General features: G+C 31.6%; 3 protein-coding genes and 6 non-coding genes across 9 annotated transcripts; 3 read left to right on the forward strand and 6 right to left on the reverse strand.

Moving 5' to 3' along the window:
• Positions 1-1,725: 1,725 nt before the first annotated feature.
• Positions 1,726-2,931, reverse strand: LOC124843850 (Late embryogenesis abundant (LEA) hydroxyproline-rich glycoprotein family). The gene has a single exon (XM_047320685.2). It carries the CDS (start codon positions 2,726-2,728, stop codon positions 1,976-1,978), a length of 753 nt encoding a protein of 250 aa, XP_047176641.1. The 5' UTR covers positions 2,729-2,931; the 3' UTR covers positions 1,726-1,975.
• Positions 2,932-7,397: 4,466 nt separating this feature from the next.
• Positions 7,398-11,513, forward strand: LOC124843852 (receptor-like serine/threonine-protein kinase ALE2). Its single transcript, XM_088093656.1, has 9 exons — positions 7,398-7,653; positions 7,934-8,221; positions 8,328-8,432; positions 8,543-8,650; positions 8,734-9,105; positions 9,211-9,495; positions 9,996-10,394; positions 10,490-10,733; positions 10,878-11,513. Exons 1-9 carry the CDS (start codon positions 7,578-7,580, stop codon positions 11,233-11,235), a joined length of 2,235 nt encoding a protein of 744 aa, XP_087949782.1. The 5' UTR covers positions 7,398-7,577; the 3' UTR covers positions 11,236-11,513.
• Positions 11,514-13,484: 1,971 nt separating this feature from the next.
• On the forward strand, positions 13,485-13,599 carry LOC124843870 (U5 spliceosomal RNA). The gene has a single exon (XR_007029320.1). It is a non-coding gene; the product is annotated as a U5 spliceosomal RNA (small nuclear RNA).
• A 751-nt stretch (positions 13,600-14,350) lies between these two features.
• LOC124843872 (U5 spliceosomal RNA) lies at positions 14,351-14,467 on the reverse strand. The gene has a single exon (XR_007029322.2). It is a non-coding gene; the product is annotated as a U5 spliceosomal RNA (small nuclear RNA).
• Positions 14,468-15,149: 682 nt separating this feature from the next.
• LOC124843843 (Pentatricopeptide repeat (PPR-like) superfamily protein) lies at positions 15,150-17,885 on the forward strand. The gene has a single exon (XM_088092506.1). It carries the CDS (start codon positions 15,449-15,451, stop codon positions 17,564-17,566), a length of 2,118 nt encoding a protein of 705 aa, XP_087948632.1. The 5' UTR covers positions 15,150-15,448; the 3' UTR covers positions 17,567-17,885.
• An 801-nt stretch (positions 17,886-18,686) lies between these two features.
• LOC124843869 (U5 spliceosomal RNA) lies at positions 18,687-18,801 on the reverse strand. Its single transcript, XR_007029319.1, has one exon. It is a non-coding gene; the product is annotated as a U5 spliceosomal RNA (small nuclear RNA).
• A 951-nt stretch (positions 18,802-19,752) lies between these two features.
• Positions 19,753-19,897, reverse strand: LOC124843867 (U4 spliceosomal RNA). The gene has a single exon (XR_007029317.2). It is a non-coding gene; the product is annotated as a U4 spliceosomal RNA (small nuclear RNA).
• Positions 19,898-20,744: 847 nt separating this feature from the next.
• LOC124843868 (U5 spliceosomal RNA) lies at positions 20,745-20,860 on the reverse strand. The gene has a single exon (XR_007029318.2). It is a non-coding gene; the product is annotated as a U5 spliceosomal RNA (small nuclear RNA).
• Positions 20,861-22,710: 1,850 nt separating this feature from the next.
• LOC124848164 (U4 spliceosomal RNA) lies at positions 22,711-22,861 on the reverse strand. Its single transcript, XR_007029672.2, has one exon. It is a non-coding gene; the product is annotated as a U4 spliceosomal RNA (small nuclear RNA).
• Between the last annotated feature and the right edge of the window lie 540 nt (positions 22,862-23,401).

Below are 23,401 nucleotides of genomic sequence, written 5' to 3' on the forward strand. Positions count from 1 at the left end.
CTTTCTTTTCTCTTTACTTTTTCTTATTTCACTTTTTGTTTTGACGCTTTTTTACTTTGTTCCTATAGTGATAACAGTTTCCTTTCAATGGACTCTTTCTTTCTTTTCTTTGAAACTCCTAGGAATTGGGTTCTTGAGTTTTGTAAATCGAATTGGGTTCGATTAAATTGTAAAAAAATAATTCCATTAAAATAGTTCTTTTTATCCAACAATAGCAACTCATAAGTTTCATTTCAAAAAGTTTTACAGTTGAGAATTTCAATTATATTAATAACGTTGCGAAAACAATTATCAAACAATTTTTTTAAATGTGGTTCTCATGCTTAAATATTTATCCATGTAAGCAAAGAAATGCATGGAAATGAAATGTTGTGTTTGAGATTTAACTGGAATTGGTTTTACATGTCAAAATCACTGAAAATGCAAAGTTTTTTTCATTTACTGGAGTTTTTTTTTTTCACAGGAATTTAAAGCCACCAATAATAATTAAAAATTTAGAACATCAATAATTTTTCATACATACAAATTAAACACTTGTTCACATAATTTAGAACTAGATGTCTTTGTCTCAGAAAATCAATTCTGATTTAAATTTTATGTTACTTGCATTTTTTAAACTAAACAATGCGATTTCATAATAAATAGATAGGAACACGGTCTTAATCTTCATCAAGCTCTCGTTATACTAAAAGGGTTTGGTTTAATTTTCACAATATAAATTCAACCCCACCATAATAGTATTATCTTGATAAATTAAAAATAAATCCATTCTCATACAAAGTTAACTTTTGTGGACTATAAATAAGTCACCATTTAAAATATAATTAATTAATTTTAAAATTATTCTGTCAAAGTCACTATATAAAGATAATTAATTTTAAAAACATCGAACCTCAAGTTGATATATCATAATTAGAGACTTTTAGGTATTTCAAAACACCATGTTATTATATTTAATTTATTTCCACTCATATTTTTCTTAATCAAACCCTTAATTTCTACTTGAAGATATGTAAAGAATTCCGTGACTATTATTTAGATGACATTTGTAAAATTTGCAGGAAAAGGGCACCTGAAGGCGAAGGTGGTTCCTACGTAGGAAAAGGAAGCAAAGCACAATAATTGAAGAGAAGAGCAAATAGTAAATAGAAGAAAAAAGTTGCAGAATTTAACGAAGTGGTCACTGCCACCATTGGTTGCTGCTTTTGAAAGAGATAAGCTTTATCACAACTTAACTTAATTGGAACATTACACATCCCTCTAACCACCACAACAACCAAACAAACTACGCCTTAATGCTTCTTCTGCTACACTACACTCCAAATTCTAAGAAATAATTATTTCAACCAATCAAAATAGTTTACACTAAAAACTAGTAAAAATGTGGTTATTTAGTCCTTTTCTGTCAATACTTAGACCTGTTTTTCCTACCTAGTTTACTCATTTTGAATCATTTTATTTTAGGTCACACTCTTCACAATTAAAATTATTATTGTCTCTGTCGGTGGTGCAAGCCATGCAATTTCAAAATAAATAAATTTAAAAAGCAAAAGAACCAAAAGGTGTGGACACTCATGCTGATCTTTTCCACTAATGATTAGCCAGATTAAATGCGATTATCCTACAAATATTTTACATCGCCAAACCCATACAAGAATAATAATTGCAACCGGTTCCGTATTATAAATAATAAATAATAAATAATAAATATGGAACGAGTTAAAATGATAGAAAAATGGAAACCTGTGTAGCAAAAAAATAGTGGTAGTGGTATACATTCAACATGCTAACAACTGTCAGTCACCGACTGAAACGCCGTTGCCATTTACACGCATTCAAGTAATTTATGAATATGAACAAATTTTCCAAAAATATACCAAAATAAAATTAAAACCAAAGAGAAAAAGAAAGAAAAAACGATCAAGACAATTAACACAGTACACACCTCTGTTGTTGTGTTTTGTGTACATGCAGATCAAATCGTCCACTTCCAGATCTTGAACCTAACATCCACGTTGCACTTCGCGTTCGAAGTGGACGCCGTCGCCGGTTTCTTGCCGGAGGGAAGATTCACTCTGATTCCGTCGCAGGAGACTCTGATTCCGACCTTTGGGGTTTTCAATTTTCCCATTTTGGCCTTCACTTTCGTTTCCAAATTCACCTCCAGTGGCAACCCGTTCTTGTTCTTCATGCTGGACTTCAATCGCGACGCGTCGTCGCTCTGGAGCGCGCTGCCGGTGCTCACAATGGAGGTTTTGATGAGCGTGGTGTTCTTCTTGCCGTGCAGGAAGGCAGGGACGATGCCATCGCCGACGTCGACGTCGCCGGAGAGGATGGAGATGGAGGTGGGGTCGTAGGCGAAAAGGATCTTCTTGTTGGGATTGGTGGCGGATACTGTGACGTCGAACCGGGAGTTAAGGGTGGAGGAGGAGGTGAGGTTCAGGTACGAAAGTTTCAGCGACGTCACGGTGAAGGTAGGGCGGTGGGGGCGGTAGAGCAGGTAGAACACGGTGCCAGCGATGCCGATCAGGAGGAGTAAGACAAGCACGGTGAGGATCAGCCAGAAGCAGAAGGTGCAGCAGCACCCGCGCTTGCTCCGCCTCCGGTGGTGAGGCTGCGGGCGGTAGGTGGGGCGGGTGGCGCCGTAGAGTTGTGCCTTGGTCGCCGGGAAAGCGGGGTTGGCGGCGGCTGCGGCAGGCTTTGCCGAAGGATACACCCTGTCTGTCATGGCGATGGTGTTAGTGTTTTTGGTTTAACTAACGTTGTTGTCGGTGAAATGAAAAGAGAAAGATGTTTTAAGAAGAGAATGAGGAAAAAAAAGATGGCTTTTTTTTTCCTTTTTCTTTTGGGTTTGTTGACTAGAGAGAGAAACGCGAAGTCTGAGAAGGTGGTGGTATTGCACTATGAGAAGTGAGAGTGGGAGAGAGGGATTTAATGTTTAATGGGTTATTAAGAGGTTGTTTAGTGATAAATAAGGATTAAACAGTGATTAGAAGTTGGAGAAGGTGGGGTTAGATGAGAGAGATGGTAACGTTCTAACAACACCCTTTAGCTGGATCCAGCTCTCTCAATTTTGGCGCGTGCGTACAAATGCAGCAACAAAATGCTCTTCACGCTTAATTTCTAAATCTCCTTCATTAGTCAGCGTCACCATCGTACTTAAGGTCAACTTGTTTTTCTCCCACCTAATTAAAATTTCAATTGGGATTTGACCAAAGAAATTAAAGACACATTCAATGACATTTACGATTATGTTTTAGACAACTATTTTCTTTTTCATATTACTCACCCACCACCCAATCAATTAAATCACTAATATGCATACTCGTTACTTTTTCTTTTTAATTATTTGGCAATTATTTAAGAACATTAATCCTTGATAATTAAATAGTATTAATTGCAAGGAAAATAAAATGTTGGGTGTAGGGGAGTGAACGCAACGCGCCCGTAGTGAAAGTGGAGGTTTGAGAATTAGGGTATATGTGATGTGAGATGTTACTAATACATTCTAGACTCTCTTCCAACGTGCGAAAAACGATGTTCATTATATGAAACTGATGCAGTGGACTTCATGGCTTTAATTCTCTGCTTGCCACCTTTGCGTTATCGTCTTCGTGAAATGATCACACGGCCACGATTTCCCTGATTTCCTCCTTGGGACTTTGCATAGCACCAAATTATATGAATGGCAACTACCAATTATCGATCTCTAATCATAAATCACGTATTTTATTTAATCATTCACACAATTAAAGTCAATAATACAAGGTTATTTATTCTTTTGCACATGTTATCTTCAAACTAAGGATTAGACCTGTGCAAATAAAATCCCAAAATAATTATTAACACATAAATGCGGATACAGATTTTTAATCCTACTCCAAACAAGTTATATTGTTTAATTTTTAACACTTTTATACGTGTTATATTACTGAAATTTCGCCATTTATGTATGATATGTTCTGTTAAGTGATATATTGTATTAAGTAAATATTTATGTGTTTTTATTTTATATTTAATCTAATTTATTTGAATATCGGATCGAGGTCATTTATTAGAATTATTATGTTTTGTTTATGATCTAAATGTTAAATGTTGTATTAAATTATTTGTCTAGATTAAGATAAGATTCGATCTCAAAATTAATTTAATATTTGATAATTAACCGTTAATATATAAATAAATACACATAATGTACCTCTTCACATCAAAACATTTATTTATAAGTTTTGAAATGAATATATTAATTTAATTAAAATTATTATAAATAAATATACTTTATTATGAAATTAATTAGCATTAAAATTAATATATTTGGTATGATTGATACTGATAAGTATATTTGGTAACCGGCTAAGTTTATTAGTAACTTAGTAAATGATTATAACCGACATTAACTCAAAGGTCATCAAGTATTTGAAAATGTTAAAATAATTAACCTAAAATAAAGGTCAATCAAAGGAGTAATATGATTAAAAGATAAGTTTTATTATTTTCCTACAAACGTGACTATTTTTCCTAAACCCCCTATGCCATGTTATTGCAACTATTTATTGGTATTAAACATAAACCTATTAAACATGAAAGCCATGAAGAAATAATTTAGACACGCAGTTTCTTTTTAGAAAAGAAAATTTTTAACAATTTTTTTTGGAAAATTTTTTAACAACCATTTATTTATGTAATAACTTGTGATTAATTCTATAAAATATATAAAACAATAATAAAACAGTGATATATTATAAAAAATTGTTAAAAAAAATTATTAAAATATTATCGTTTTTACGTGTCTTCTAACATTAAAAATGTTGTAAAAGAGAGCATTTAAAGTTGGGGTAACTTCACCGACACAAGTGATCATTTATTAGTATTTTATTTTTGGGTAGTTGTGATAGATGGTAGAAGGTGACTGAAGGGTAGATATTAAATCTTGGAACGCATTTCAAAGCAACTACCAAATCAGTATATATATATATATATATATATATATATATATATATATATATATATATATAATGTTTTTCATATTTCTATTATTTTAAAGTAACTTGGCAATTGATTATTGAAGCATGGAAAACTATTTTTTTTATTTGTACTTTTATTTTTCTTACATGATATTCATTAATGGAATGAGAAATTTAATTTTATGAATACAAGAATAAAATAAATAAAAAAAATGGAAATTTATATCGAATGTATGTTAGTAAACTTTTAAAATTTCCTACAACAATATGAAGTTTTTACATTTATGAATGTTGGCATCTCTTGTATAAATTTTTGATTGGTAAAACATAATGATCATTTACAACCTTAAAATATTTTGTATTTGTCGATGAGAAGAAATAATTATGTTTTATTTGCTATAATTATTTGTATCAATCGGTATATATTACCTAAATTACATTAAATTAATCGTTCGAACTGGGATAATTAAATTAATAATCATGTTTAATAGAATTAAACTATTATTAAATATATTCTAATCAAAATTTTATGAAGAAATTTACTATATGATTATTAAGATTTTTATAACATCATTAATTTATAATTTAATCAAATATCAAACTGATTTAAACTGTTTTTAACTGATACAACTAATCGATTTGAAAAATACTAACAAAAAAAAAAAGTTAAGAAGTGAAGAAAGTGAATATTCAATTCCATATACTTAAAATATTTCATTTTCTTGATTTATTTCAAATATTTATTTATAGCATTATAAAAATATGTTCTTTTATTGACCAGAAGACAATTTTCCCTATTAACTAGAAAAATACTTTCCAAGTTAAATAGGATATCACTAACTATAATCCCTTCAAATATTTTATTTTAACAACTTATTTTTTATTAAGTTAGATTGAAAGTATATGAAATACCCATGGTTCTCTTGTTTATTAACATGTAACCTTATAATTGGATACTTGATTATAAAGAGGTCTAAATAAATCAGATAGTTTATTAAATCGTTTAATGAAAAATGTTTTTTATATTAGTTTTTAAAACTGTATTATTGATAGGAAACATCTTTTAATTTTGTGAATATCATTAATGCGAGAGAACTTGATTAGCAATCACACCACCTACTTAGCTTTAATATTATCAAATCAAATGAATAATACTTTTAGTATACAAATTTAAAATAATTTTAAATTAAATTCCTGTCTAACCTCATAACTCCACGCAATAAAACTGTTGGGTATTTTAAAGACATAAATCTTGACTAAATTGAGTCAAACAGATCTTCCAGAAAGCTAATATATATATATATATATATATATATATATATATATATATATATATATATATATATATATATATATATTACTTAAGATTTTATTCTTGAAAAGTCAAGTTCTTCACTTCCACCAACAGATGTTGGTGTTATCACTATAATTGCATCAACAAATGACTTTAACATCTAAAACAAGTTGAAGTGTTACAAATGAAATTTAAATCAAACGATTCATAAACAAAATAGACAGTTATCAAGAAATCTGCTTCCATTGATCTTTAAACTATATTTTTTTTTGAAAAAAAAAACTTTTTGTACAATAATTTTTATGTAAAGAAATGAATGAGGTTTTTTTGCTTTCCAACCCCCAGAGTAGCTATGTAAGTTATATAAATTAAACCAAAAGCAAAATTCCTTTGGGTGAAAAATAATTAGAAAGAAAGTCAGTTAATGCTTTATTTAAAAATTAAATATATTTTTCGTTCTTAAATCATTACAAGAAAAATTTATAAAAATATTTTTTTCAAGATAGACACAATATTTGTACAGTGAATTATAATATAATTTATCTTTTGTCCGTAAAGATGTTTTATACACACTACACATACTGTTTATTGGAAAGGAGATTTTATATAATTTTCATAAAATAAAATATTTTATAATTTAATTAAAAGTAAAATGCAATCTTGTATAATAATTTAAAAATGAATAATATATTTAACCAATCTCAAATTCTTTCACAGAATAAACATCTAATTCAAACAGTTAATATAGTTAATTCGAGAGTCTCTCCTAAGTAAACGTTTATGTGATTCAGTACTTTGTCTCTTCTCTCTCTTAAAATCAAGAAAAAAAATATTTCTATATAAATTTTTTTACAACATTTTTATACAATACATATATTATTCTTTTATTAATTCATTATTTATTTGTTAATATACTAAAAAAATGACACTGTGTTAAAATATTGTAAAAATATTTATATTAATACGATGAAACTACACTAACAGAACTCCAACCCCACCAACCATCTTACAGAGAAGTTATTCTGTATCTAGTCGCTGGGATTCTACTGTGGTGATTTTTTAGCTGCTCAGTTATTCTCAAGAACAATAAAACTGTCATTTCCCAGTCATTAATTATGAAAACAGGAAGCATGCTTGTCTTCTCCTTCCTAAACCATTCTCTTGCCATCTTATTTCCTATTAATTTGGTTACCACTGTCGGTTTGCTTATATTTTAGTCTTTTTCGTAGTAGCTTCTCTCTTACTGTGCTTCAGCGTATATGCTGCTGCTGCTAACTCCAAACAAACACACTTCAATTTGTCGGTGAAAGATCTTCAGAATGGAATTGCAGCTCATTTTCCTGCTAATTAAGCTACATTTTGTTACATGTACACCCCATCTTCATGAATATGCTGGTATGAGTTTGATTTAGATGTTCTCATCAGTTGCTTTATACATACTGCTGCATGTTTGATCCGTTTGAAAAAAGTTCATAAATTGTTGTTGAACATGAAATGTGGTTCATTATACATTTACACATTAAAGGGTATTTTTTTGTTTGAGGAACTGTTCCTTTGCTGGAAAATAAATAGATGGGAAACTAGTTCCAAGCTTTATTTAGATGTTCATAGTATCCGCTGCTATGGTTTTTCATGTTGATTCTCTGTGAGACTGAAGTGATTTTAAATTCTGTAGCAAGCTATTTGCACCATTCAAGAATCCGAAGCCCTTCAAGCATTGCATTCCCACCCACAGAGTCACCTACTAGAGTTCCTGCTAGTTCTACACTTCCACCTTCCAAGGCATCTTCAAGAATTCCCGGAAATATTGCTCTTTCACCTTCCCAACCATTCCCCAAAAGGAAATGGACGCACAGTTCTATGGACTCTCCAATTCCACACCATAAGCATCACCATTCAAGAAGAAAGTTCAGCAACCAAGCTCCTGGACCAACCTTTTCAACCAACCCCCATACTCATCAAGGTTTAATTATCTGACACATAAAGTTAATGCACAGTTTCAACATTTCTTGCCTTGAACACCTCAAAATTAACTACATTTCTTCTGTAAACTTCTCTTGAAAATCTAGGTCATCCTCCTGTCTTCAAATCACAACATTCATTCTCTTCACCTGTAAATGCACCCGCACAAGCTCCTGCACCAGCACCAACACTTCTATCACAGCACTTGAATGGTATTAAACATTCATTTCTCTTACTTTTGTTTCTTATGTGTTGTCTACCTTGACTGCTAACTAGAGTTAGCACCTCATTGTTTGTGCCTTGCTCTGTCCATCACCATCAGTACCCTATACTTCACCCAGAATTTCACCTCAAGGTTCATCAGTGAAGAAGACAAGAACTCCACCAGCAGCATATGCTTTGGTTCTACCATCTCCACCGCCTAACAAAGGTATTATTGATTCCTTCTCTTCAATAATCCCACCCAAGTTATCCGATATCTGTGTATTGATCTTTTTCCTAATTGGTCTTTAGGTTGTATGTCACTGACATGCTCCGAGCCCTTGACATATACACTTCCTGGATCACCTTGTGGTTGTGTTTGGCCACTCCAAGTTAAACTACGCATCAGCATTGCAATAAACAAGTTTTTTCCTTCTGTTTCAAAGCTGGCCAAAGAAATTTCAGCTAGTGTTTTTTTGAACCGTAATCAAGTACGCATTGTGGGAGCCGATGCAACTACTCAGCAGGTCGAGAAAACCACTGTTCTCATAAACTTGGTACCCCAAGGAGTGAAATTTGATGATACAACAGCTCTTTTAATATATAAGAAATTCTGGCAGAGAGAGATACTCAGTGATTCTTCTACCTTCGGTTCCTATGAAGTGCTCTATGTTCATTATCCAGGTTATACATTAATAATTTTTTTAAGACCATTTTGTGTTGTACTATATGAAGTCAATAAATGTAGTATATTTGATTTCATTTATCCTTTTTTGATAACATATTCAGGTCTTCCACCATCTCCACCTTCAAATGTTTACGGTATAGATGTTGAACCATACTCTGGTCACGACAACAATGTAACAATAATGAAACCTTTAGGAGTAAATGTCTCAAGGAAGCAAAAAGAAGGGAGTGGTGGAAGAATGCTTATTATGATCATCCTTTCATCTTTGGCCGCCTTCGTTCTATTCATTGGACTTGTATGGCTTTTTCTCTTAAAATGTGGTTCCAGCACTCTTGAACCTGGACATATTCCAGATGCAAAAATGTCATCATCTTCAAAACGATCAGGTAACTTAAAGTACTGATTTCTTCAAAGTCTTGATGGCACTTTAGATACCGTAACAAGGAAGTTTTTGTTTTCTATCCGTTGTTTAAACAATTAAGCGTTGTGATGATTTCTTTCATGCAATTAGAAATACTTCTGTCCTTTTATTTGAAATCTTTAAAATGGAAATATTGATTGTGGGTACCAGAGATGACTGGAGAATACCAATATTGTAGGTGTCTATGTTTGAGACAAAACTCATATCAAATGTTTATTCTAAAAGCAAGTGAGGACTACCTTTACCTTTTGGTAATTTTTGAAGACCTAATTTCATGGACAACTCACTTCATGAAGTTTGAAGTGTCAATTTCGGCTTTTCTGGTTACAGTGCTAATTTAGTTTTTTGTATTCTGGGATTTATTCAGACATTGTGCTTGAAAAATCTTCATCTTAGCTATTTACTTGAGAATCTCCATGTTCAAGTAGATAACAGTGGAATTCATTATGAATATGTTCAAAGCAGGAACTGCCAGTGTTAGGTCATTGACTTATGCGAGCATGCCAGGTTCTAGATCAATGTCCTTCAGTTCTGGAACAATAATCTATGCAGGATCAGCTAAAATATTTTCTTTGAACGAAATCGAGAAAGCAACAAATAACTTCAATTCTTCAAGCATACTTGGAGAAGGTGGCTTCGGTCTTGTTTATAAGGGTGACTTAAATGATGGCAGAGAGGTGGCTGTGAAGATTCTCAAAAGGGATGACCAGCATGGTGACCATGAATTCTTTGCAGAGTCAGAGATGCTTAGCTGCTTGCACCATAGGAATTTAGTTAAATTGATAGGTATATGCACAGAGAAACAGACTCGCTGCTTAGTTTATGAGCTTGTCCCTAATGGCAGCGTGGAATCCCACTTACATGGTAGGCTAAGTCACTGATGTGATGATGAAAGTCATCAACACTTTTGAAAGCCAATTTTTAAGAGCCTGATTTTTAATACTCTAACTTGTGGCTAGGTGTGGACAAAGAAACCGAACCACTTGATTGGAATGCCCGGATGAAGATTGCACTTGGTGCAGCTAGAGGATTAGCCTATCTGCATGAAGATTGTAATCCATGTGTCATACACAGAGACTTCAAATCCAGCAACATCTTATTGGAATACGATTTTGTACCCAAAGTTTCAGATTTTGGCTTGGCTAGAACAACATTGAACGAGGGAAACAAGCCCATTTCAACTCATGTTATTGGTACATTTGGGTAACAATCTCTTCCTAGACCTTTTTGTATTGATGATTTCATGGGTCATGGACATGATAGTCAAATTAACGGTGTTTGCAATGTACTCATTTCACTTCCTCTAGATGAAAACTGATTTTGTCTCGTTGGCATCTTGTTTTGAAGCTACGTAGCTCCTGAATATGCAATGACAGGACATCTTCTTGTCAAAAGTGATGTTTACAGCTATGGAGTTGTACTCCTTGAGCTGCTAAGTGGAAGAAAGCCTGTGGATTTGTCACAGCCAACGGGCCAAGAAAACCTTGTTGCTTGGGCTCGTCCACTTCTTACAAGTAAGGAGGGTTTGCAGAAGCTCATAGACCCAATTATGAAGGATAGTGTTTCCATTGATACCATTGTAAAGGTTGCAGCAATTGCATCCATGTGCGTGCAGTCAGAAGTCACTCAGCGTCCTTTTATGGGTGAAGTTGTTCAGGCCTTGACATTGGTATGCAGTGAGTTTGAGGAAACAAGAGTTCTGTAAGACCGTAAAGTCTTTTAGAAGATGACCCTGTAATTGGTCTTGTAACCATTGTTCCAGGTGAGACAGTGAGCTTTCAGAGTGCAACAGAACCTTGCTTCAGCCTAGTTATCAACCTGGTTGAGAACCAAGGTAGCACTACTGTCATCATAAGTAATGCTCACAAGGGGCAAGAATTTGAGTCATTGGGTTTGCTTATGTATAGGGGACAGAAATTTCAACTAAATTCCCATTAAACTTTCTCAAAGCAAATTCTAATGACAATGCAAATTTGTTCGTCATTACTGACTATAATGGCATTGGAAGTTGATGTCACAAACTTTAAGAGTTAAAACAAGTACTTGAAGTCAAATGCTTATTGATGTAACAATTAAAGAACATAAATTTGAAATCTACAGTCTTCTAAGTGGCTGAAGTAAAAATCAGACACGAAACACATACTAACTGATTTTAGTTTTGAAATGCAGATTACTTCTTTATTCAAACACATACAAACTGATTTTCGTTCTGAATGCAGACTTATGGACTTGAATCTTTTTGCAGCTATATTAAGATTTCTTTTTAGCTTTTGGTTGGTCTGAATGAAAGTTACGAGGTTTTTATTTGATATGGGAGTGTGTGGCTTGTGTGAGTATGTATATTCTGCAGTTGAAGATTTATTACAATCAAAGTAATGTACTCAATGCATCACGAATTAATGCTTAACAAACAGAAAGAGATACATGATCAACGACAACAACAAATAGTGTATATCCTCATACATAAAAAAATTTGGAACTGAAATACACTTTGATGACCTCTCTATGACTTTCTTTCTACAGATCAATTTTGCAGAATGGCTAAGATGAAAGACCTTTAACCAGTAACGGTTCTTAGCCTTCAGGGTACGCAGGATCTGCATACCCTTTTTGAAGGGCTGAAATCCATTCAGACCCTTTACTAAATTAACAATATTGAGCCGTTACTGATAAATTTTGTGGTCAACTTATTTCTAATTTATCTTTGGTAAATTTGGGGTGCAGACACCTGATAGGAACATGCATTAATAGGTTTGGTTTTGATTCAGAACTCACTACAGATGATATTCTCACAAAAATAAACGAAGATTTGGATGGCATGAAGAGTTTACAGTTGCACAGTACAGAGGCCACAAATGATTAAGATAATAAATCTTTTGGTACAAGAAGAAGCTGTGGACACACTTCTTCCTAAAGCAAAGCACTGACAACCGATCACAACGGACTGTCATAGTAAGGTTTTCAAATTATTTGCTGATATAACTGAGGACAAAGAGGGAGGATTTCTCAAGATTTGAATTGGGAAGAAGTTGATTATTCTGATTGTTTTGTCATTATCACAGGTCCATCACATTCCTTATATAGATGTGGATTGTTTGGAAAAATAGCAATAGAACTTCTTCAGACATTTCTAATTCATAGTCTAATTCAAAAACATTTTTGCTTCAAACACAGGAATCATTATAGTAAAATTTGACAAAAAATACTAAATTATGTGAAAAATACTTCAAGAAGTTATGCAGGGACATCTATTGCTCAATGTAGTGCCCATTCTGTGGATTTTCAGCTGTATGTACAAAATATGTGTTCTCTGCCATAATAATATCTACAAGTACATTATAGAAAAATAGAAATTCTAAATACCACAAAAAAAATCAACAAATTCAGTCAGAACTCAGAAAAGTGATAGGAAAAATTTGGAGAACGAACCAGTCATACCTAGAAACTTAAATATTTGGTTCTCCATACTCATCTATTCTCTCAAATCAAACTAATCTAATTGGGCTAAGTATAAACTGAGAATGTGAGAAATATTCTTCCACCTCTTACTAAAAGGAATCTGGTAATTGTCATAACAAGCAACATTTTGTTTACGAAAGAAACCTCTTATTTGGAGGGCTATGTAATATCAGTTTTGATTTTTCAGTTAATCAATGTGCTGAGGACTGTTTGATTATAGTTTACTGTCAAGAGTGTTCTCTGTGGTGCTTTCAATGAGTGAGACAGTAAATTTAAATCCGAAGATGCGGCCAAAAATATTCTTAAAGAGAATCTCAGTGACTAAATTTGTGAGCAATTTAGTTAAATGAAACATGGATAGTATTGAAAAACACTACTCTGGTATTAAAACAGCCAAATTTACATTTCTTATTAAACCCACATCGAGTGGTATTGTAAAAGTCAATGTGATGATTATAGTACAATAATAAGAGACTGCTATGATATTATTCATGGAGCCATGTGATAAGTGCAAAGCGAACTATTCTTTCGCCTTTTACTAAAGAATACCGTGTATTTATCACTTTTAATGGCATACGTGTATTTTTGGAAGAGTCTGATAAAAGGCTCTGCAATATTAGTTGAATTTTTGCAATAGATGACAGAGTAGTCCAATTTCACATGCCTGATCAAAATTCACATCAAACAGTGATTCATACGATAAACAGCGTATTGACGAGAGGGACTCTATAATGTTAATGTAAATTAGAATTTTCGTAAGAGGGAAGAGTTTTGACCAAGGACTCTGTAATGTTAGTGTAAATTAGAATTTTCTGGAAAAGGTTGCGAGTGGCATACATGTAAATTAGAATTTTACTGAAGAGGTTGAATACTATGTATGAACTCTATTCTTTAACCAAAATATAATGAAGGGCATACCAACCTCGGTTCCCAGAAGGGGGAGCAGTAATGGATGAGTAATTTATTCCCTTCAAAACATTACAAATTACTATGAAATTGAAGATAATTACTCTAAAAAAATCCAATATAACGAGTACATTTAAAAGAACTATAAATTAATCTATGTAAATATAATGACATATTTCAGATGCATGACAAAATTTGAGAAGAAAATAAGTTAACAATTTGTAAAACGTATAAAAGGTGCATAGTAAAATATTCCCCTTAGTGTTTATGCTTGCAACAGTATTATGATTCAGGGAGAATAAACAAATCGCTTGTTTTCAAAAACTGAATTGTGACCCTTAAAGAAGGGCCACATTCAAAACAGCTCAATAACTAAGAAAAAATAACAGCTTAATAACTACGAAAAAATAACAGCTCAATAACTAAGAAAAGAATAATTTCCAACTAAAGTTACAGAGCCCTTTTAACAAAGGCTCTTCCAAAAATAGGCGTATGCCACTTTGCGAGACAAGCACACGGTATTCTTTAGTAAAAGGCGAAAGAATAGTTCGCTATGTGCTTATCTCATGGCTCCGTGAAAGTTAATATAGAGCATACCCATATTATATTATGATCCTAGATCTGTTCATACATTACCATAGTCGATGTGGACTTCAATCAAACATGTTTAACTTGGTCTATTCAATTTTATTTGATTTTTTATTTTTATCATTTTATGTTTTAATATAAAATTTTAATTAGATCTCTACGCTGTTATTGACTTTCGATCAATTGTTTTCAGTTTCTATTATTATAAAATAATTAAACATTTTTTATAAAAATACTATTGAATATTTTATTAAGAAAACTTATCAAACAAAGAAACATGTTCTAACTTTTTTTTGCATAAAATTTTTTATCTTTTGTAATTTTAAATTTTCTCTCAAATAATTGTTATATACTTCTCAGTTTCTATTGTTTTAAATTAATTAAACACCATCTTCAAAAAGTCATGAGACATTTAATATAAAAGTTTATCTTATAAAAAATTTATCAAACATAAACCTGCTATACATTTCCACAAATAATTGTTATATGTTTTCAGTTTCTATTGTTATAAAATTAAACATCCTGAGAACTACTTTATCCACATTTAACTCAACAATACATCATAAAACATAAAACCCTTCCAGAAATTCTAGAAGGCTTAGGATGAACCAGGCCTAAGAGCATTAATGTTTTTCAGATGTTTTAAGTGGACATTAATGATTACATATGAGCAGCCATGAACCATATAGTACAAACGCATAGCTGCAGTATTGTATGTGCAGAAGTTTTGGTGACTGCTGGAGTGTGATTTTGGTTGTGACTGATTATAAAACCTTTTCTTTCTCACTCTACGCGGGACGATCCAAAAGTAAGTCGAACAGGTGCTTTGTCATGTCACCTTGTTGACAAGTTTTATAAATGCTTTTGTTATTTTGGGAAATTGTTTCTTTGATTTAACCCGAAGCATGTGTACAAAAACCTGGTTGTGTGTCTGACAGTGGAAACTAAGATGGTTGAAAAGCTTGATGCGGAATGCAGCTTCCAAGTGTTTCCATTCTCTCTTGTCACCATTCCAATCCATTTTTGTGGTCTCTCCTTCAATCTCCCACCTCCACACGCACCCTTTCTACGTTACCCACAGCCATGAACTTGTTGATTCCTTCCATGCCTTTTTCCGGCGTTGTCTCACTCTGCATCAAGCTCGCCAGCTTCACTCCCAATTGCTTCTCACCGCCGCCCATCGTTTACCCTTCTTGGCCGCCAGCCTCATAGCCGTTTACGCCCGCTTTGGCTTTCTCTCTGACGCTCGCAAAGTGTTTGCTGCAATCCCAGTTGAGGGACTCCATCATCTTCTTTTGTGGAATTCCATTATCAGAGCCAATGTCTCTCATGGCTACCATCAACACGCGCTTCGACTTTATCTTGAAATGCGAAACCTTGGAATTTTTCCCGACGGCTTCACTCTTCCCTTGATAATACGGGCCTGCTCGTCTCTGGCTGTTTCTGATCTCTGCAGGATTGTCCATTGTCATGCTTTGCAGCTGGGTTTTCGGAATCATCTTCACGTCGTCAATGAACTCGTGGGTATGTATGGGAAGCACGGGCGAATGGAGGATTCTCGCCAACTGTTTGATGGAATGTCTGTTAGAAGCCTAGTCTCGTGGAATACTATGGTTTCGGGTTATGCTTTCAACTGTGATTCTCTTGGTGCTTCTGCTATTTTTAAAAGGATGGAGTTGGAAGGTTTGCAGCCGAATTCTGTGACATGGACCTCTCTCTTGTCAAGTCATGCTAGATGTGGGCTTTATGACGAAACTCTAGAGTTGTTTAAGTTGATGAGGACAAGGACAATTGAAATCAGTGCTGAAGCATTGGCCGTGATGTTGTCTGTGTGTGCTACTATGCTTCAAGTTGACTGGGGTAAAGAAATCCATGGGCTTGTTGTTAAAGGTGGATATGAAGATTATTTGTTTGTGAAAAATGCTCTGATAGGGACATATGGGAAGCACCAAAACTTGGGGGATGCACAAAGGGTGTTTTTGGATATAAAGAACAAGAGCCTAGTAAGTTGGAATGCTTTGATATCGGCGTATGCTGAATCTGGATTGTGTGAGGAGGCCTATGCAGCATTTTTGCAGATGGAGAAGTCATGTACAGATGGTCAATCCCCAGTGAGGCCTAATGTTATAAGTTGGAGTGCGGTGATTAGTGGCTTTGCTTCTAAGGGGCTTGGTGAGAAGTCACTGGAACTTTTTAGGCAAATGCAGCTTTCTAAAGTAATGGCAAATTGTGTGACAATTTCCTGCGTTTTATCGGTTTGTGCAGAGTTAGCTGCATTGAAGGTTGGCAAGGAGCTCCATGGTTATGCCATTAGGAATTTGGTGGGTGACAGTATTTTGGTGGGAAATGGTCTGATTAACATGTATATGAAGTGTGGCAACTTCAAGGAAGGACATTTAGTGTTTGATAGTATTAAGGGTAGAGATTTAATTTCGTGGAACTCATTAATTGGGGGTTATGGAATGCATGGGCTTGGTGAGAATGCTTTAAGAAGTTTTGATGAGATGATTAGAGCTGGAATGAAGCCAGACAACATCACTTTTGTGGCTATTCTATCTGCTTGCAGTCATGCTGGACTTGTTGCCGCTGGTCGTAACATTTTTTATCAGATGGCCAGAAAGTTTAGGATTGAACCTAATGTAGAGCATTATGCATGCATGGTTGACCTCTTTGGTCGTGCTGGACTTTTGAAGGAAGCAACTGATATTGTTCGAAATATGCCTATGGAACCTAATGAGTATATTTGGGGAGCTCTTTTAAACTCATGTAGAATGTATAGAGACGTGGACATTGCAGAAGAAACAGCATCACAAATTCTAACCCTGAAGTCAAAAATAACAGGGAGCATCATGCTGCTGTCAAATATATACGCTGCAACTGGAAGGTGGGATGACTTCGCAAGAGTGAGGGTGTCAGCAAGGACAAAAGGTCTTAAAAAAGTACCTGGTCAGAGTTGGATTGAGCTGCGAAAGAAAGTTTACATGTTTTCGTCAGGGAATTCAGTCCATCTGAATCTGGATGAAGTTTATGTGATCCTTGAAGAATTGGCCCTTCACATGGCGAGTGAAAATTATAATCTATAGTTGCTTTTGTCAAGAATTTGTTTATGATCACTCATTACTCTTGTTGCAATCTGGGAGCTAAGAGGGTAGATATTATATCTTGCCATCAGTTATTCCATGAACTACTGGACAATGACACTCTGAATGAGTTATCCAGAAAATTTTGGCTAGATATTAATATATTTTGCCATAATGCATAGAGTTAATTATCTTTACGTCCATTTTTGGAGTGGGTTTAATATGTATTTAGTTGTCACAAAACATAAGCGAAATTTTATTTTATTTTTTTACAATTTGGAATTAATATTTTTCTCTTGTAAAATATTATTTTTTATTTTCATCTCGTTATTTTTTTAAAATCACTATCTTTTATTTATAGCTTTGTTTTAAAGTAGATGAATAGATTAATGTCATTTTATAGCCTTCTTTTTGTTCCATGGAGTTGCCAGACACCTTCTCTTCAAGGACGGTTCATGCACTCACACGAAATGGGATTCTATAGGCAAGTGAACTTATTGCACCATAAAATGAAAGGATTTTCATAAATGTTTCTTATGGAGTCACTTGACTAACAGCGAAATATTCTTTCGTCTTCTAAATAAGAAAACTGTGTTTATTACTTTTAAATGGCATACACTTTTTTTTAAGAGTATGCCTGTTGGGAGTGTTCTACAGTGTCAGTTTCAATTATAAATATATATTTTTTCAATCTAATTTGTATTATATTGAGCAATGTTTGATTATATTATTCTGTATTATTTGTTATTTCAAATGGGTTACAGATGTACATGAGTGGTGACTAGTGGTATGTATGTAGACTTATTTTACTTACTTTAAATTACTTCTTTAAGTTTGAAGTGTTAGTTTCAGCCTTTCTAGTCACTATGCTAATCGAGTCTTTGGTATAAAACTGAATATCTCTGGAACAATAATATATGCAGAATAGGTTACACTTTAATGCTGACAATGAAACAAAACTGCCTGATTGGATGTCAATAGTTAAACACAGGGTTAGGGAGCCTCTCATCGTACTTGTTATCATAGGTTTGAAAGATAATACAAACTTACAGAAACTGAGAAAAAAATCTTTAATTCTATGATCTAAATTATACCATAAAAATGATCTTTAAACTAAAATTGCAGAGCCCTTTTCAGGGCTCTTCCAAAAATAGGCGTATGCCACTTAGCGAGACAAACACACGGTATTCTTTAGTAAAAGGCGAAAGAATAGTTCGCTATGTGTTTATCTCATGGCTCCGTGAGATGCTACTGAGGAGTATTTTCGTATTATATTATGACCATTCGTCTGTTCATACACTAGCACAGTCGATGTGGACTTTTGGTCAGAAATGCTAACTTCCGCATCATATAATTCAATTATTTTTATTTGATATCGTTTTATATATTTTAATGTGCATTTAATATAACACTTTCATTCGATCTCTACTCTGTTATTGAGTTGGATTAATTTTTTCAATTTCTATTATTATAAATAATTAACCATCCTTTTAAAAGAGTTATAAAACAGTTTTAATAAAAATATTAATAAATATCTTATAAAGAAAATTTATCAACCAGTGAAACCTGTCTGTTATAATTTCTTTTGCATAATTTTTATATTTTATAATTTTAAATTTTCTAAAAAATAAGTGTTTAATATTTTTCAGTTTCTATTGTTACAAAATAATTAAATACTATTTGAAAGAATGATATGGATTATGTGACAACTGCAAATGGAGATAAACGTGTTTTATATGTATAATAATTTGTAACTGTATCAAAGGCTGTCTGGTATCTTTTAAATTCTTTCCTTCTCATTAACAGGTTAACTTCATAAATATAATGTATTAACCTCTGTAACTCTGGTGTGTTATTAATAAATATATAAGATTCTTTCTGTTGAGTTTGTTGTGTTATTAATAAATATAGAATTCTCTTGGAGCAACCATTATGCATTTCAATGTAGCAAAGAGTTATGAAACATATATCTTATATATATTTTCAGTTTCTATTGTTATAAAATTAAAAATAAGAATGACTTAACCCTCACAAAATTCTACTGCCAGTTCCATTCACATTTAGTATGATCAAAACCAAACTTCATGAGTATCTCTCACAAAATTCTACAGCCAAAATTTATAGTTATTTCAACTTTATTTGAATATTACAAATGTATACAACTTTGTACCAACAATTATAGGGCTTTACTCCTAAGGGAGCTCTTCCAGAAATTCTCAAAGGCCAAAGATGAACCCAGGACAAAGAGGGGTTTTGGAAATAGTTTTCAACCAGTAATACACGCACCTCGGTTAGAATCTCACTAGCTCCGTCATTGCCCCCAAGCGTAAAGATAGTTTGCAATATCATCTGACAAGTTATTTTATAACAACTTCTGTCTGTCGTTTCCATCAATTGTCATAGTTGATGTGAGACGTTAGTTTGCAGATGCTGATTTGACCAGTGACTCCAGCAATGGATAGGATGATTCCTACCTTTTCTTTTAATATTTTTAAGTTTTTTTTCTACTTGTCCAATCCCAATAAACTACTCTTAAGATATTTGAATGTGTTTTAAATATTAATCAACATTAAAAAACAGAGTTGTCTATAAAAATATTTGAATGTCTTTCATACCAGTTAGTTTTTAATTGGTCTCTGAGAGTTATCACACTGGCATGTATACACTTAATCAACCTATCCGTGATTGTATTTATATTTTTACAGAAGCTTATATCTTGGATTAATGTTGTGTCTGTATCAAGAGAAATGTTCATAAAATTGGAAGTGTAGTTTCTGTTTGGATTGCATGATTTGCAAGAAAATGAAGGCTTCATTTGCAAAAAAGGGATTGAATTCGATCTTAGCAAAAATGCGGAGAAAGTCAAACAGGGATCTAATGTCCAAATTAAGTTTATTTTCTTTTAATGCAGTGAACCTCTTTCGTCATCAATACAAGGAATTAACATATATGCAAAGGTAATATTAATGTATTTTGGTAATTCATATGTTTGGATTATATTATGTTGTATTTGTATGTAAACTACCTTAGAAAAGAGAAGCTAATTATTAATTTTCACTTACAAATTTTGTTTCAGTATTCGAATTCCTTTTAAGGAACTTCCTCTTCTACACTGTTTTGTTTTCAAATAAGTAAATTTGCATGTGCATGTCTTTTATTCAATAAACTCAGTAATTCAATATTCAAATAAAACCAACTCTGAACTAAATTGCAGAATATGCCATTTGACGAGACAAACACACGGTATTCTTTAGTAAAAGGCGAAAGAATAGTTCGCTGTGTGGTTAGCTCATGGCTTCATGATAGAAGAGTGGAGAGCATTTCAATATTATATTATGATCTAGATCTGTTCATACATTACCACAGTCTATGTGGACCTCCGTCAAGCATGTTAAATTGGTCATTATATAATTCAATATTATTTAATATCATTTTATATTCAATTTTATTTATTATCATTTTGTGTTTTAATATGCATTTAATATAAATTTATAATTTTTAATTAGATCTCTCTACTCTTGTATTGAATTTGGATGGTCAGTTTCTATTATTATGAAGTAATCAAACACCTTTTTAAAGGAGTTATAAAACATTTTTCTACAAAATAATATTGAATATTTTATAAAGAATTTATAATGAGGGAAAAATATTATAATTTTTATATTTAGTAATTTTAAATTTTCCAAATACATTCCATATAAAAATATATCTTGTAAAGAAAAGTTATTAAACAAAACAACTTCATCACACAAAATTCAATTATTAAAATACATAAAAATAAAGTATACAATATCTTACACAAAATCCTTTTCCAATATGCTTAATACTTTACACAAAATTTTCCTACCAAATACATAATACTTTGAGTGTTTCATCCTACACCTCAAAGATCTTATCTGCATTTCTAAAAATTTCACTTTAAACCTTCTGAAATGTCATCATTATCCTACACCTCTAACTTTATAAAAAAATTTATTTTTAACTTTAATAAATATATTTTTATTTTTTCCTTTTTTTTGTTAAAAAGACTCTACACCACTTTAGTAATAACTAAATTTAAAATTCAAATATTATTTAATATAATTTTATATTTTAATAATTATTAAAATATAATTTATGTTATAATAATAATTATAATAATAGTTATATTAAAAATATAAAAATAAAATAATTAAAATAAAATAGTAACAAATAAAATTATATTAAATAAAATATTCAATATATTCAAATATATTAAAATATTAAATTAAATTAAATAATTATTAAAATTTAAATAAAAATAAAATTATATTAAATAAAATATTTAAATATACTAAATTATATTAAAATATTAAATTAAATTAAATAATTATTAAAATTTATATATAAATAAAATTTTAAAAATCATTCTCGGATGCATATCCGATTCATAACTCATCGGATATGTATATCCGAGATTAACAAATTTTTCAAATTTTCTTTTTTTAAAATTTTAATAATTATTAAATTTAATTTAATATTTTAATATAATTTAATATATTTAAATATATTAAATATGGTTTTAAGTATTATTTTTATTTTTATTTTTATTCTTATTTTAGTTATTACTTTTTAATTTTCAACTATTTTAAAAATATAAATAATATTTTATTAATTATTAAAATATAACAAGTAATATTATAATTTTTATTTAAGTTTAATATTTATTAAATTTTAAATGAAAAGCAAAAGTATTAACATATTTTACAGATTTTAATATATAAATAAGTTTTTTAAAATTTTCATGTTTATTTAAAATTTAATAATTATTTAATTTATTTTAATATTCTATTATAATTTAATATATTTGAATATATTAAATTAAATTTATTATTATTATTTATTATTATTATTTTATTTTTATGTTTTTAATATAACTATTATTATAATATAAATTATATTTTAATAATTATTAAAATACAAAATTATTTTAAATAATATTTAAAATTTAAATTATTATTAAGTTGGTGAAGATTGTTTTTAAAAAAGTGAAAAATCTTTATTTAAGTTAAAAATAAGAGTTTTAAAAAAGTTAGAGAGATAGCAGAAAGTTAAAAATAAAGTTTGAGATCTTGAAAGTTGAAGGTGTAGAGATAAAACACTCTAATACTTGTCACTAACAAATACAGGGCTTTACCCCTAAGGGAGCCCTTCCAGAAATTCTCTAAGGCCTAGGATGAACCCAGGCCCAAGAGGGGGTTTGGAAATAGTTTTCAACCAGCAATAGACGCGCCTCGGTTAGAACCTCACTAGCTGCGTCATTGCCCCAAGCGCAAAGATAGTTTCAAATATCGTCTGACAAGTTTTTATAACAATTTATGTCATTCTCATCAATTGTCATAGTTGATGTGGGACTTTAGACTGCAGACGCTAATTTGATGAATCCAGGTCTCCAACAATAGATAGGATCATTTCTTCTTTCTTTTTTAAGTTTTGCTACTTGTCCAATCCAATCCCAATTAATTACTGTTGAAGATATTTGAATGCCTTTCCGATATTAAAGAACACTAACAAATCAGAGTTGTATTTCATACCACTTAATTCTTAATTGGTTTCTGAGAACTATCACATTGGCATTCATGACTGGTCGTGTCATCAATTTGGAAGTGCATACCTGCTAGATAATATTAATGTATTTCATATGTTTGATTATATTACGTTGTAATATTTGTATTTGTATAAAAACTGCAATGGAAAAATAATTTTTTTTTTCAAATTTCACTTACAAAAATTTGTTTATATAAATATCTAATTTCTTGTTTGGTGCCAAGTTTATGAAATGTATTAATTTCAAGACAAAATTCTATCATATTAGAATTT

The sequence above is a fragment of the Vigna umbellata genome, chromosome 6, assembly GCF_029865625.1.
Source record: "Vigna umbellata cultivar VRB3 chromosome 6, Vumbellata_1.0, whole genome shotgun sequence".
In the NCBI taxonomy this organism is placed as follows: Eukaryota; Viridiplantae; Streptophyta; class Magnoliopsida; order Fabales; family Fabaceae; genus Vigna; species Vigna umbellata.